Source organism: Myotis myotis, unplaced genomic scaffold (assembly GCF_014108235.1).
Source record: "Myotis myotis isolate mMyoMyo1 unplaced genomic scaffold, mMyoMyo1.p scaffold_m19_p_3, whole genome shotgun sequence".
NCBI lineage: Eukaryota > Metazoa > Chordata > Mammalia > Chiroptera > Vespertilionidae > Myotis > Myotis myotis.
Window position 1 is genome coordinate 202,189,393 of NW_023416335.1, and position 13,937 is coordinate 202,203,329.

At 40.7% G+C, this 13,937-nt stretch overlaps 1 protein-coding gene across 9 annotated transcripts in view; it reads left to right on the top strand.

Annotated features, from left to right (window-relative positions):
* POLR3B (RNA polymerase III subunit B) overlaps positions 1 to 13,937 on the top strand; it is a 106,778-nt gene that overhangs the window by 36,772 nt on the left and 56,069 nt on the right. For all 9 annotated transcript variants that reach the window (XR_004966003.1, XR_004966004.1, XR_004966001.1 and 6 more), the window contains one exon: positions 13,422 to 13,583. Coding sequence is in view for 6 of the 9 variants with exons in the window: in XM_036298705.1 (XP_036154598.1) it covers positions 13,422 to 13,583 (162 nt within the window). In the remaining 3 variants the exon portion in view is untranslated. The remainder of the gene's footprint in view (positions 1 to 13,421; positions 13,584 to 13,937) is intronic.

The following is a 13,937-nucleotide window of genomic DNA, read 5'->3' on the forward strand; positions in this document are numbered from 1 at the left end:
AGTTGGGGCACCGCCCCCTGTCACACACAGAGCAGGGTGGATCAGGGGGTTGGGGCACCACCCTCTATCACCCACAGAGCAGGGCTGATCAGGGGGTTGGGGCGCTGCCACTGTCACACTCAGCGCAGGGCTGATGGGGAGGTTATGGCTCTACCCCATCACACACAGAGCAGGGCCCGTTGGGGGGGGGGCATTGGGGCGCCGCCCTCTATCACCCACAGAGCAGGGTCGATCAGGGGGTTGGGGCGCCACTGTCACACTCAAGACATGGCCGATGGGGAGGTTATGGCTCTACCCCATCACAGAGCAGGGCCCGTCGGGGGGGGCGGGTGTTGGGGCGCCGCACCCTGTCACACACAGAGCCGCAGGGCGATCAGGGGGTTGGGGAGCTCCCCCGTATCAGGCACATAGCAGGGCTGATCAGGAGGTTGGGGCACCTTCCCCTGTCACGAACAGAGCAGGGCCGATAGGGAGGTTGTGGCCCCACCCCCTGTCACACACAGAGCCGCAGGGCGATCAGGGGGTTTGGGCGCTGCCCCCTGTCACGCTGATCCTGGTGCCGGGAGGCCTCGCAGCTCCGCTGATCCCGGTGCTGGGAGGCATATTACCCTTTTACTATATAGGATAGAGGCCTGGTGCACGTGTGGGGGCTGGCTGGTTTGCCCTGAAGGGTGTCCTGGATCAGGGTGGGGGTCCCCACTGGGGTTCCTGGCCAGCCTGGGTGAGGGTATGATGGCTGTTTGCAGCTGGTCACACACCCTTCAGGGTGGGGGTCCCAACTGGGGTGCCTGGCCAGCCTGGGTGAGGGTATGATGGCTGTTTGCAGCTGGTCACACACCCTTCAGGGTGGGGGTCCCCACTGGGGTGCCTGGCCAGCATGGGTGAGGGGATGATGGCTGTTTGCAGCTGGTCACACACCCTTCAGGGTGGGGGTCCCCACTGGGGTGCCTGGCCAGTCTGGGTGAGGGGCTGAGGGCTGTTTTCAGGCTGGTGGGTGACGGAAGCTCCCAACCACTCCTTTTTTTCTTTTTTTTTTAATTCTGGGCCAGCTTTAGGTCTGAGGCTCCAGCTCTTAGGCCTCCGCTCCTGAAAGCAGGTATCTGGTTTGTTTCGGTTCTATAATCGAAACAATCTATAACTCCAGCTCTGACATCCCGGCTCGCTGAAAGCAGGTTTCTGGGGTTTTGTTTAGCTTCTGTATTTGTTACAATGTTTCTTAAACTGCAGGCTCAGAGGCCGGCAAGGCAGGCGGGGAACGTTGGTTTCCTCCGTCACTGAAGCAAGCAAGCCTCATGTTAGTTTCAAGCTGCCTGGCTGCCGGCCGCCATCTTGGCTGGCAGTTAATTTGCATATTGCCCTGATTAGCCAATGGGAAGGGTAGCGGTCGTACACCAATTACCATGTTTCTCTTTTATTAGATAGGATGTGTATGTGTGTTTGTGTATTAAGACTCATAAAACAAGTATTCACATGTCCCAGCTCATCTTAAGAGTTAATATAGAACTAGTACATTTGACTTCCCTGTGTACCTTCTCTGATTCTTAGCTGCTCCTCCTATCTGTTTGTGACGGAGGCTCTGTCCAGGTGCCTGCCTATTCACCTAGTGGAAAGAAAGCAACCCTCACACATTCCTGAGCATTTATTTGAGATTAGTTGAAGCACGGGTCCTTTTCCCAGGAGCATCCCTCAGCTTGAGCTTCAGATGTGGATTTCAAGGTTTTTAAAGCATGAACTCTTAGAATCCCAACATTAAAATAAATAAAAGTTGAGCTTCTGGTTGAAGTGGGATGTAAGAGCTTGTTTCTCTGCCTATTTGCCCTTTCCCTGAAAACCCTGTGTGGAATTAATAAACTTTGTTCTGTCTGCTCTGTAGAACAAAATTTAGACTCTAGCAGGGCTAATGGGGTCCTTGATGATCTTGCCTCTATACACCTTTTTATAGCCTGATCTTGTGCCAAAGTGAGCACTTGCATCGCCTTAAACACACCATGATACTCTTTGATCTTAAGTGCCTTTGAGTTATGCCTTCTGCCCTAGTCTCCCTTCCCTTATCTCCCTTTCCCTTTCCCCCTGAGGAGCTCCTACCCATTCATCATTTAAAAAAAATTTTTAATCTTTATTGTTCAGATTATGACAGATGTTCCTCTTTTTTCCCCCTGTAGCTCCCCTCCACTCAGTTCACACCCCACCCCAATGCTTCACACTCCCTCCACTGACCTTGTCCATAGGTGTAAGATTTTTGTCTAATCTCTTCCCGCACCCTCACACCCTCTTCCCCCCGAGAGTTGTCAGTCCGCTCCCTTTCCATGCCCCTGATTCTATTCACCAGCTTATTCTGTTCATCAGATTTTTTATTCATTTGATTCATAGATTCACTTGTTGATAGATATGTATTTGTTGTTCATAATTTTTTATCTTTACCTTTTTCTTCTTCCTCTTCTTAAAGAATACCCTTCTGCATTTCATATAATACTGGTTTGGTGGTGATGAACTCCTTTAGCTTTTTCTTATCTTTGAAGCTCTTTATCTGACCTTCAATTCTAAATGATAGCTTTGCTGGGTAGAGTAATCTTGGTTGTAGGTTCTTGGTATTCATCACTTTGAATATTTCTTGCCACTCCCTGCATTGTTTCTGTTGAGAAATCAGCTGATAGTCATATGGGTACTTCCTTGCAGCTAACTAACTGTTTTTCTCTTGCTGCTTTTAATATTCTCTCTTTGTCTTTTGCCCTTGGCATTTTAATTATCATGTGTCTTGGTGTGGTCTTCTTTGGATTCCTCTTGTTTGGGGTTCTCTGCACTTCCTGGACTTGTAAGTCTATTTCTTTCACCAGGTAGGGGAAGTTTTCTATCATTATTTCTTCAAATAGGTTTTCAATATCTTGCTCTCTCTCTTCTTCTGGCACCCCCATAATTCGGATATTGTTATGTTTGAAGTTGTCCTAGAGGCTCCTTACACTATCTTCATATTTTTGGATTCTTTTTTCTTTTTGCTTTCCGGTTGGGTATTTTTTGCTTCCTCATATTTCAAATCTTTGATTTGATTCTTGGGATCCTCTAATCTACTGTTGAATCTCTGTATATTATTCTTTATTTCAGTCAGTATATGCTTAATTTCTGACTGGTCCTTTTCCATTTCTTTGGCATTCGCACTAAGATCCTTGAAGGTCTCACTAAGTTCCTCGGAGGTTTTTAGAAGATTCTTGAGTAACCTTATAACCATAGTTTTGAACTCTATATCCAGTAGTTTGCTTTCCTCTGTTTCTTTCATTCATGACGTGTTTCTTTGTCTCCGCGTTTAGGCTGCTTCCCTGTGTTGAAAGAGTGGCCTTGTGTGGTAGGTGTTCTATAGGGCCCAGTGGCTCAGCCTCCCCAATCACCTGAGGTGGACACTCTTGGTGCATCCCTTTGTGGGCTGTGTGCACAGTCTTGTTGTAGTTAAGCCTTGAATGTTGTAGGTATCACTGGGAGGAATTGACCTTCAGGCCAATTGGCTGTGAGGACCAGCTATGTCTACAATGGAAGGACTGCTGTGCAGGAGATACCCTTATGTGGCAGGACTTGCTTTAGTGGGGCTTTGATGGTCACTGAGTCTGCCCCTTGAGTGTGTCACTTATGGATGTGAAGAATTGTAATCTGGTGTGGTCTCACACTGACCACTGGGTACATTGGCTCTTGGATCTCCAAGGAGTTGCAAAGTCAGCCACTGCCTGAGACCACCCAGCAGGGGCTACAGAGAGATCCGCAGATTCCTCCTCTTTGTATGGGGTTTGGAAGTGCCCAGATGAGGCCCAGCTGTGAAGTAAGGCAGGCTGCTGCTGCTGGGCCTTGAGCCTGCTTTTGGAAGCTTTGGGTCTCTCTGATCCAGCTGCAGTTTGACAGGTTTTAGGCAAAGAAAGGACTGGCCATTCATATGCAAAAGCCGCTGTGCACAGCTTGGGTGGGGTTGTAAATTGGGTATGGTGGGGTCTCAGGGAATCACCAGGGTGGAGCAAACAGCAATGGCTGCCTGTCAGCCCTGCATCGGAGAGGTCCCCATGTCTTCGTGTCTGGCGCCCCTGCGCAGGAACAATGATTGCTGTGAGCACCTCTGAGAGAAAGCCGCCCTCGCGTTCTGGTTCGATGCCAGACAGTCCACTTTCTCTCCGTATGAGTCTGGGTCCCCAGAGTCTCTATCGGAACTGGAGTTCAGAGCAGACGGGAGCTTGTTTCTCCCTCCAAGTTGAAAAACAACAACAGCGCACCCAGTTGCCAGCCCGTTCAGTGTGCGCCTCCGCACCTCCTACCAGTCTCAATGCGCTTTTTTCTTTCCTTATAGTTGTAGAACTTTCACTCAGTCAGCTTTCCTGCAGTTCTGGGTGATAATTGTTTTGTCTTTTAGTTGTAGTTTTGATGTGGTTGTGAGAGGCAGCAAGTATAGGTGTTTACCTATGCCGCCATCTTGGTTCTCCCCCCATTCTTCATTCTTTGAGTCATCCTTTCTGAAACCATCTGTGAACCTCAGGAATAAGTTAATTGCTCTGTTTTCCAAATGCCCTCAGCACTTTGTTCAGGTCTTTATTTGCATGCTGAATTACTATATAATTCTTTACCTGCAGGCTCTTTCCATCTATAGACTGTAAGTTTATTGAGGGCAGGAACCATTTATATTCATCTCTCTATCTCCAGATAAAGTACTCTACACTGAGATACATTGGTGACTGAGATTTTATGAGTCACCTGCTCTCAAGAGTATGCATTTTGATAAAAGAGACAATGAACAAGTAAACTGTAAATAATGTGGTAATTTTAGATAGTTATAAGTATTTAAAGAAGACTAAAAATTGCTAATGCTAGAGAGGGGTAGGTGTTGCTGGGGGAAAGGGTGTTAGTCAGGATGGTCAGGAAAGATCTCTGAAAAAGTTACATGTTTAAGCTGAACCCTCGGCTATGCCAGCTAAGACTTGAATGAGGTGAAGCCATTCTTTCATAACCCTGGGAACTGCATTCCAGCAAGAGACCCAAGCAGGGGTATCCATCCCCAGGTAGTTTCTGGTGCTGGAGAAAGTGGAAGAGGGTCACTGTGGCTGAAGTGCATGGAGGTGGAGGTGGTGAGAGATGACATTGGAGAACTAGCTTGTAGGTCATGGAAGGGGGGTGTATTTAGTTTTACATGCAGTGGGAAACCATTGGAGAGTTTTAATCAGGGAAATGATGCAACCTGTTTTCAGTTTAGAGCAGTGATGGCAAACCTTTTGAGCTCGGCGTGTCAGCGTTTTGAAAAACCCTAACTTAACTCTGGTGCCATGTCACATATAGAAATTTTTTGATCTTTGCAACCACAGTAAAACAAAGATTTGTATTTTTGATATTTATTTTATATATTTAAATGCCGTTTAACAAAGAAAAATCAACCAAAAAAAATGAGTTCACGTGTCACCTCTGACACGCGTGTCATAGGTTCGCCATCACTGGTTTAGAGAGATCTGATTCGGAGATGAACAGGCCTGAGTGGAGTGGTTTGGAGGCTATGGCAGTATTCTGCATGGCTGATGGTGATAATTGGGATGGTAACCAGCAGATACTACCACAACTAAAATTTTAAAACTAAAATTAAAAATTTATAGCAATTTTAGGTTTGGGGGGAAAGTTAATATCTAAATACTTGGGAGGTTCTATTTGGTTAATGGCTGATGCTAGCAGGTGGGTATTGGCAGGTGACCACTGTTCAGGGGATTATGGGTATCCCCACCACCATCAGTCTCAATTTTTACAGTTTTTTAATTGGAAAAAAAATCATGTAGTTAAATGAGTTCATTAAAAAAAAAAAAAAGAGTCGGTTGTTTAGAGGAATAAGGAATGGAGTCAGGAGAGGGTAGAGGAGAAACTGTCCTGTTGCTTAAAAAATTAAAATTAAAATGAGGGTTCCCGTGTGCAAGAAAACATCACTTTCTAAACAATGTAAAGACATAAAAGGCATTGTGTTGGCTAAAATGTGTAAAAACAATAGCTGCTAATTTCCCACCCCCTGGGATGAGGGGGGATAAATGTGCTTTAGCTTTAGATAACAGAGCTGTATCCACCGGCCAAACGGGTCCACAGAGCTTTCCTTCAGTCTTGCTGCCACCTGAGGACTGGCAGGCCAGCTGCCAGTAGAGGTGTTAGCAAAACCTACCCAGTTCAGGCTTAATCTTTTCACCTACCTTTTCTTTTTCCGTAATGTGTTCATTATTTGCTGAGCATTACTCTATTCTTTGTCTGCAATTTTTTTGTTTCTAATGCAGCTTGCTTTGTATGGGTGAGATATGGAACGGCACCAAAATCCGGCACCCTGGAAAGCCAGGGATTTCCACCCTGTGACAAAAGAATGCCGTCTTGACTTCAGAGATTGCCTAATCCCAGCTGTTCTGATAATGTAATTAAGGCTGCCTAATGTCTTTAATTTTGCAACCAGTTTGTGTGAAAAGGAGAATTTGGCACTCTGAAAGCTTAAACACTAAATAGCATTCTCAAGATGCCTAATTAGAATTCTCTGACATTAAGCTAATTGGTGAAACTGTGTTTCAGCAGCTTAACTTCTTTATTAATTTTTTTAGGATTTTCATTGAAAATCAATTGATGAGCTGTCAGCATTTTTTCCTTAAATATGATGTGCTCTTTAGTACTCCTGTCTTAAGCAAACTGAAAGGCCTCATACTAGCAACGAAAGATATTGAATATTATCACCAGCATTCATTCCATCCCTTTTAATTATTTCACTGTTGACCTAAATAATGTGGCTTATTGTGTGATTTGGCCTTGTAGTGTCTCACTACACTGTGAACTGGAGAACATTTCTCTTAAATTGAAAATTCAGGGGTGGAGACATTTATTAATTAGGCAGTAGTTCTGATGAGTGTGCCCTTACTTTTTACCTGTTTAGTACCCGGAGCATTTCCTTGTGTTTGAATCAGGGGGCTGCAACACATTCAGCTGGGATTTAAAAAATCCTTGTCATAATTCGAGACACAAAAGTCTAAGTGTAAGAGACTAATTAAAATAGAGCTGAGCTGTTGTGGTGTAAGCTAAGGCCATTTGCTTCTGTTCAGAATGCTTATTCAAGTTCCTTTTGCCAGTTTCCACAGGAAGTTGCTGAAATGGGTTTCTTCCTCCCTTCACCCCTCTGCACCTGCTTCCATTCTCATAGTCTTTCTTTCCAGGAGTGAAACTGCTGGATCTGAGTGGAAGAAAGGATTAAGCTCTTTAGAGGAGGAAATTTTCTTTTTAGAACTGTTCTGACAGGGTAAATTCAAGTCCAGAATCTTGGCTTTCCTATCTGCAAAGTCAGTTCTAATAGAAAAGTGGAAACTGTGTCTAACTTAAGGGGAGAAAGCATAATATCACATTCTACTTAGGAAATTCTTTCTTCAGTAATGACTAAAGAAGATTCATTGGCTTTGAATTTTTCATTATGAGTCAAAAAAAACTGCCAATGGGTAGTAAACATTCAAGAACATAGTATAGAATTTAGAAAATCTTTAGCTTACAAGATTTCACTGAATTTCAGAATCCCTCTTTATGTAAACAATTAGTGTATATTTTCCTTTTTAAAAATATTAACATTCTTATTAATATCTTCTGGCATCCATATGCAAGAAATTACAAAAATAAGATTGCCTAGTCATTGGAGTCAAGTTAAATCTTCAACATAAGTGGAGAATGTCAAACTAGTTTTCCAAATATTTGTTCATTGCATTGTACATGAGTTGCTGATAATCTTCATCCTATGACTTAGTATCAAACTTTTCAATTTTTGTCTAGATTATCTAATGGGTGTAAAGTGGCATCTCCTTGTGATCTTAATTTGCATTTTCTTCATTACTAATGAGATTGAGCCTCTTTTACTTATGTTTATTGAGGATTCTTGCTTTTCTTCTTTGAAATACCATTTGAGTTGTTGCATTTTCCTTATTGATTTCAAGATTTTTTTATATACTTGGGTTTCTACTTTGGGTTATATGTTTTGCTAATTCTTTTTCTCAGTCTGGATTCTTTTTCTTTAAAACAACAAAACTTTGTGGGATCTTTGATGTCTAAAAGTTTATAATTTTGTGGTCAGTTTTGTCAAGCCTATATATTTTTAAATACTGTTTTTTTATTTTTAAACCTGTGCCTTTGGTATTTGTTCTTTAGTAATCTAGAATGGATTTTTGTGTATGGAATGAAGTAAGCCATCCAATTTCATTTGTTTTTCAAATGAATAGCAAGTTCAAGTACCATTTATCATATAGTCTTTATTTCCTCAATGATCTGAAGTGCCTTAAAATATGTGTGGGTTTCTTTCTGGACTCTTGGTTGTACTCATTGGTCAATTTGTCTATGCAGTCATCAGGCCCTTCACCTTTTTCAGGAGTGTCTTGGCTATTTTAGGGTCTTGGCTTTCCGTATAAAGTTTAGAATTAGTTTTCATTAAAAATCTTTAAACATGTACAAAATTTAAAATATATGTAAAAATAGAATTAGCTATTAAAATAATATTAAATATTTGAAATTTAATATTAAATATTTAAAATAGAATTAGCAAATACAATTTGCTCACATATATCCATCATGCAACTTCAGTTATCAATAGAAGTCAATCTTGTTTTATCTATGTCCTCCTTAATTCTCTCCCACTTCCCCTATTCCACAAATTGGGTTGTTTAAACAAATCTGATTATCAAATCAGTTCTTTTCTTTTTTTTTAATTTATGTAATTTTTTAAATTATAGTTTACTAGTAGCCGAAATTCATGCACATTAAAAGGGAATTAATTGCCCTAACCGTTTTGGCTCAGTGGATAGAGCATCGGCCTTTGGACTCAAGGGTCCCAGGTTTGATTCCGGTCAAGGACATGTACCTTGGTTGTGGGCACATCCCCAGTGGGGAGTGTGCAGGAGGCAGCTGATTGATGTTTCTCTCTATTGATGTTTCTAACTTTCTATCCCTCTCCCTTCCTCTCTGTAAAAAATCAATAAAGTATATATTTTTTAATAGGGAATTAATTAGTGGAGATATTTTAATATTGCTATTTGCCCTTTCTCTATAATAGAAGTGTGAGAGATGAAAGGAAATTAGTAAAATGTATATGAAAATAATATATAAATTTATTAATAAATAAACAGTAACAAAAGGATATAACAACAACAGAGGCATGATATAAAAACGACAAAAACATGGTATGAAAACAACAAAAACATGATATGAAAACAACAGTGATGCAAACAATGACTAGTAAAGTGATTAAACTTATTCTAATATCTCCCTGTACACCACATTAAGAGTGAAAACACTTTCAGAGTGCTTGACTAATTTCCCTTGTGATGAAGTATTTAGAACTTTAATTGTAACATCACATGCTCTTCAAACTCGAGAGAAAGCAACATATAACTGACTATGTGCAAAAACGGGTTCAGGTAGGAATATGCCTACTTTGTCTAAAGTTTGTCCTTGTGATTTATTAATAGTCATCACAAATGCTGGCATCACGGGAAACCGTCATCAAATCAATTTAAATGGGAGGCCAGTGTCAGATGGGGACAAATTAATTCTTGGAATCAGAACAGCCTCTCCCTCTGCAGATCCTGTTAATACTTCAGCTTTGATAATGTTAGGTCGTAATCTTTTGATAATAAATCTGGTACCATTACAAAAACCCCATTTACTATTGAGATTTCTCAATAGCATGATGATTGCACCCACTTTCAATTTTAATTTATGACACGGCATTCCCGGAGGAGTAATACTATTCAGAAATTTGATGGGGAAATTTTCCTTTGTTTCTTTGTTATGAGGTGGGGCCACAACATTAGTAACAAAGAAACAGAATTAGAACTTTATTGTGGGGAGCCGCTACAGTGTTTTGGACAGGTTCAAGCCTTGGACTGATGAGAGGGCACAATCCTCTCATTGCCACATGCAAGTCCCAGCTTGGAGGGCAGGGCCCTCCCAGCACAATTATAGCCAACAGCTGTAGTTGTAAGCTTGAATCTATGGTCCGAACACGTGGCCCCATGTGCCTGAGTGATGTGGGCTTGATAAAGTTCAGGTGCATGTAGTTGAGTAGGCTTGAAACCCAGGAGAATGTTGTAGACATCTTGGTCACGCCCTTACTTTGCCTCCTGGCATCTGCTATAAAATAAAGGCATGGCTGTGGGCGTGGTCGATGTCTCTCAGAGAAGCAGTGCCCCACCGAGACCCAGCTTTCATTCTCTTGTCTGTCTTTTCTAAGCCTTTCAGCCACCCCCACTCAGGTTCACCCCATGCTGGCGCAGCACACTTTAGAAAGATCTGCCTCCATGCTCCCAGGGCGGGTTCCTGCCTCAAACTCCGCCCTTACAGGAAACAGCTTGGGGGAGGGCATAGCCGTTGCCAAGACAACCCCTGTAGGACTGACTTCCTTCCGCTCAGCTCAGTCTCGGCTGTCCGTCTGTATGTGATGAACACCACCCATGGTTTTCATATAAGTAGATATTCAATACTATTTTGTATTAGTTTCAGGTATGCAGCATAGTGGTTAGATAATCATATACTTTACAAAGTGTTCACCCTGGTATTTCCAGTACCCAGCTGGTACCATATATAATTATAACAATAGTATTGACTATATTTCATATTCTGTACTTTACATCCCCATGACTGTGTTGTAACTATTTTGTAACTACCAATCTGAACTCAGTTCCTTCACCTATTTCATCCAGTCCCTCAAACCCCTCCTTCCCTCTGGTAACCATCAGTTTGTTCTCTTTATAAGTCTGTTTCTGTTTTGTTTGTTCTTTTATATTGTTCTTTAGATTCCACATGTAGGTAAAATCATATCATCTTTCTCTGACTGACTGACTTCATTTAACATAATACCATCTAGGTCCATCCATGCTGTTGCAAATTGTTAAGATTTTGTTCTTTGAATGGTCGAGTAATATTCCATTGTGTATATGTACTACAGTTTTTTTTATCCACTTGCCTACTGATGGACACTTGGGTTGCTTCCATAGCGTGGCTGTTATAAATAATACTGCAGTGAACATAGGGCTGCATATATTCTTTTGAATTAGTGATTGGGGTTCGTTTGGACATATACGCAGATGTGGAATCACTGGGACATAAGGCTGTTCCACTTTTAATCTTTCAAGGAACCTCTATACTATTTTCCATGTTGGCTGCCCGAATCGGCATTCCCACCAACAGTGCACGAGGGTTCCCTTTTCTACACATTCTCTTGAATATTCTTTGTTGATTTATTTATTTACTTTATTTTTTAATACATTTTTAAAAATTGATTTCAGCCCTAACCGGTTTGGCTCAGTGGATAGAGCGTCAGCCTGCGGACTCAAGAGTCCCAGGTTCGTTCCGGTCAAGGGCATGTACCTTGGTTGTGGGCACATACCCAAAGGGGAGTGTGCAGGAGGCAGCTGATCAATGTTTCTCTCTCATCGATGTTTCTAACTCTCTATCCCTCTCCCTTCCTTTCTGTAAAAAAATCAATAAAATATATTTTAAAAAATAGATTTCAGAGAGGAAAGGAGAGGGAGAGAGTGAGAGAGAGAAACATCAATGATGAAAGAGAATCATGGATCGGCTGCCTCCTCCATGCCCCCTACTGGGGATTGAGCCTGCAACCTGGATATGTGCCCTGAACTGGAATCGAACTGTAACCTCGTGGTTCAGAGGTCAGTACTCAGTCACTGAACCACCATGACCAGGCTTTGTTAATTCATTGATGATAGCCATTCTGACAGGTGTGAGGTGATAGCTCATTGTGGATTTAATGCACATTTCTCTGATGATTAGTGATATTGAGCATCTGTTCATGTCTATTAGCCATCTGTGTGTCCTCTTTGGAAAAGTGTCTATTCAGGTCCTCTGCCCTTTTTTCAATTTATTGTTTGGCTTTTTGGTGTTGAGTTATATGAGTTCTTTAAATTTTAGATATTAACTCCTTATCACATATATTAATGTCCTCCCAATCAGTTGGTTGTCTTTTCATTTTGTTGATGGCTTCCTTTGCTGTGTAAAAACTTTTTAGATTGATGTAGTCCTATTTGTTTATTTTTTCTTTTGTTTCCCTTGCTCAAGAAGATATTTCAGAAAAAATATTACTAAGAGAAATGTTTGAGATTTTACTGCCTATGTTTTCTTCTAAAATTTTTATGGTATTGAGTTTAACATTTAAGTCTTTAATCCATTTTGAGTTTATTCTTGTATATGGTATAAGAAGGTGGTCTAGTTTTATTTTTTTGTACATAATCTGTTAAATTTTCCCACCACCATTTATTGAATAGACTATCTTTACCCTATTGTATGTCCTAGCCTCCTTTGTCAAATATTAATTGGCCATTTAAGCCTGGGTTTTTTTCTGGGCTCTCTACTCTGTTCCGTTCATCTATATGTCTGTTTTTATGCCATTACCATGCTTTTTTTGATTACTGTGGTCTTGTAGTATAGTTTGATATCAGGTAGCATGATTCCTCCAACTTTATTCTTCTTTCTTCAAGATTGCTGTGGCTATTCAGGATCTTTGTTGGTTCTATATAAATTCTTAGATTGTTTGTTCTAGTTCTGTGAAATACACCATTGGTATTTTGATAAGAATTGTGTTGAATATATAGATTGTTTTGGGTAGTATGGACATTTTAACAATATTCTTTCTATCCATGAACATGGTAAGTGCTTTCATTTATTTGTATCTTCTTCAATTTCTTTTTTCAGTGTCTTATAATTTTCTAAGTAAAGGTTTTTTACCTCCTTGGTTAAATTTATTTCTAGGTGTGTTTTTATTTTTTTATGCAATTGTAAATGGGATTGTTTTCTTAGCTTCCCTTTCTGATAATTCATTATTGTTGTATAAAAATGCAACCGATTTCTGGATATTTATCTTGCTTCCTGCTACATTATTGAATTTACTTATCAGTTCCAGTAGTTTTTTGGTGGAATCTTTAGGGTATCAAATCATTTCAATATCTCAGATATCAAATCACATTCTGTAAATACTTAAAAATGTGTCTCTCTGTATGATACAACTTTAAAAAATTATACCACCACCCAGCTGGTGTGGCTCAGTGGTTGAGTGTCTTGACCTATGAACCAGAAGCTCATGGTTCCCATTCTCAGTCAGGGCACATGCCCGGTTGTGGGCTTGATCCCAATGTGGGGCATGCAGGAAAGCAGTCGATCAATGATTCCCTCTCATCATTGATGTTTCTATCTCTCTCTCTCTCCCTCTCCCTTCCTCTGTGAAATCAATTAAAATACATATTTTTAAAAAAGGTTCATCTTTGTCAAGTTTTACTTTAAAATATATTTTTTCAGTTTGAAGCAGTTTCTTCATTTTGTGTTTTTAACAGTTTAATAAGAACCTAAAGGGTATTAAACAAGCTAGTAATGCATTTTGAAAGTTCACCATATACTTTTTTTTTTTTTTTTAGCTTTTATCTCTTCTTTTTGAAGATTTGTTCAAGAAATTTAATTCTGAAATGAAGAAGATTGCAGACCAGGTGATTCCTAAGCAAAGAGCAGCCCAGTTTGATGTAGTCAAACACATGCGTCAAGACCAGATTACCAATGGCATGGTGAATGCCATTTCTACTGTAAGTCTTCAGTCATTCATTTCAGGGGTGGGGAGCCTTTTTTCTGCCAAGAGCCATTTGGATATTTATAACATCATTCGCAGACCACACAAAATTAACAACTTAAAAATGAGCCTGCAGTAAGTATTTGGTCAGACATTTAATTAACTCACCCCTAATGCCTTGGCAGGGCCAGACCAAATGATTTCTCGAGCTTTATATAGCCTGCAGGCTAGACAGTCCCTAGAGTTTTTTTTTAAAATCTATTCAGTAGAATGAAAATTTAAAGTACTTTAAGAATCTGTGTGGAAAAAAAAAAAAAAATATATATATATATATATATATATATGCCTAACCGACCAACCGTCCGACTGG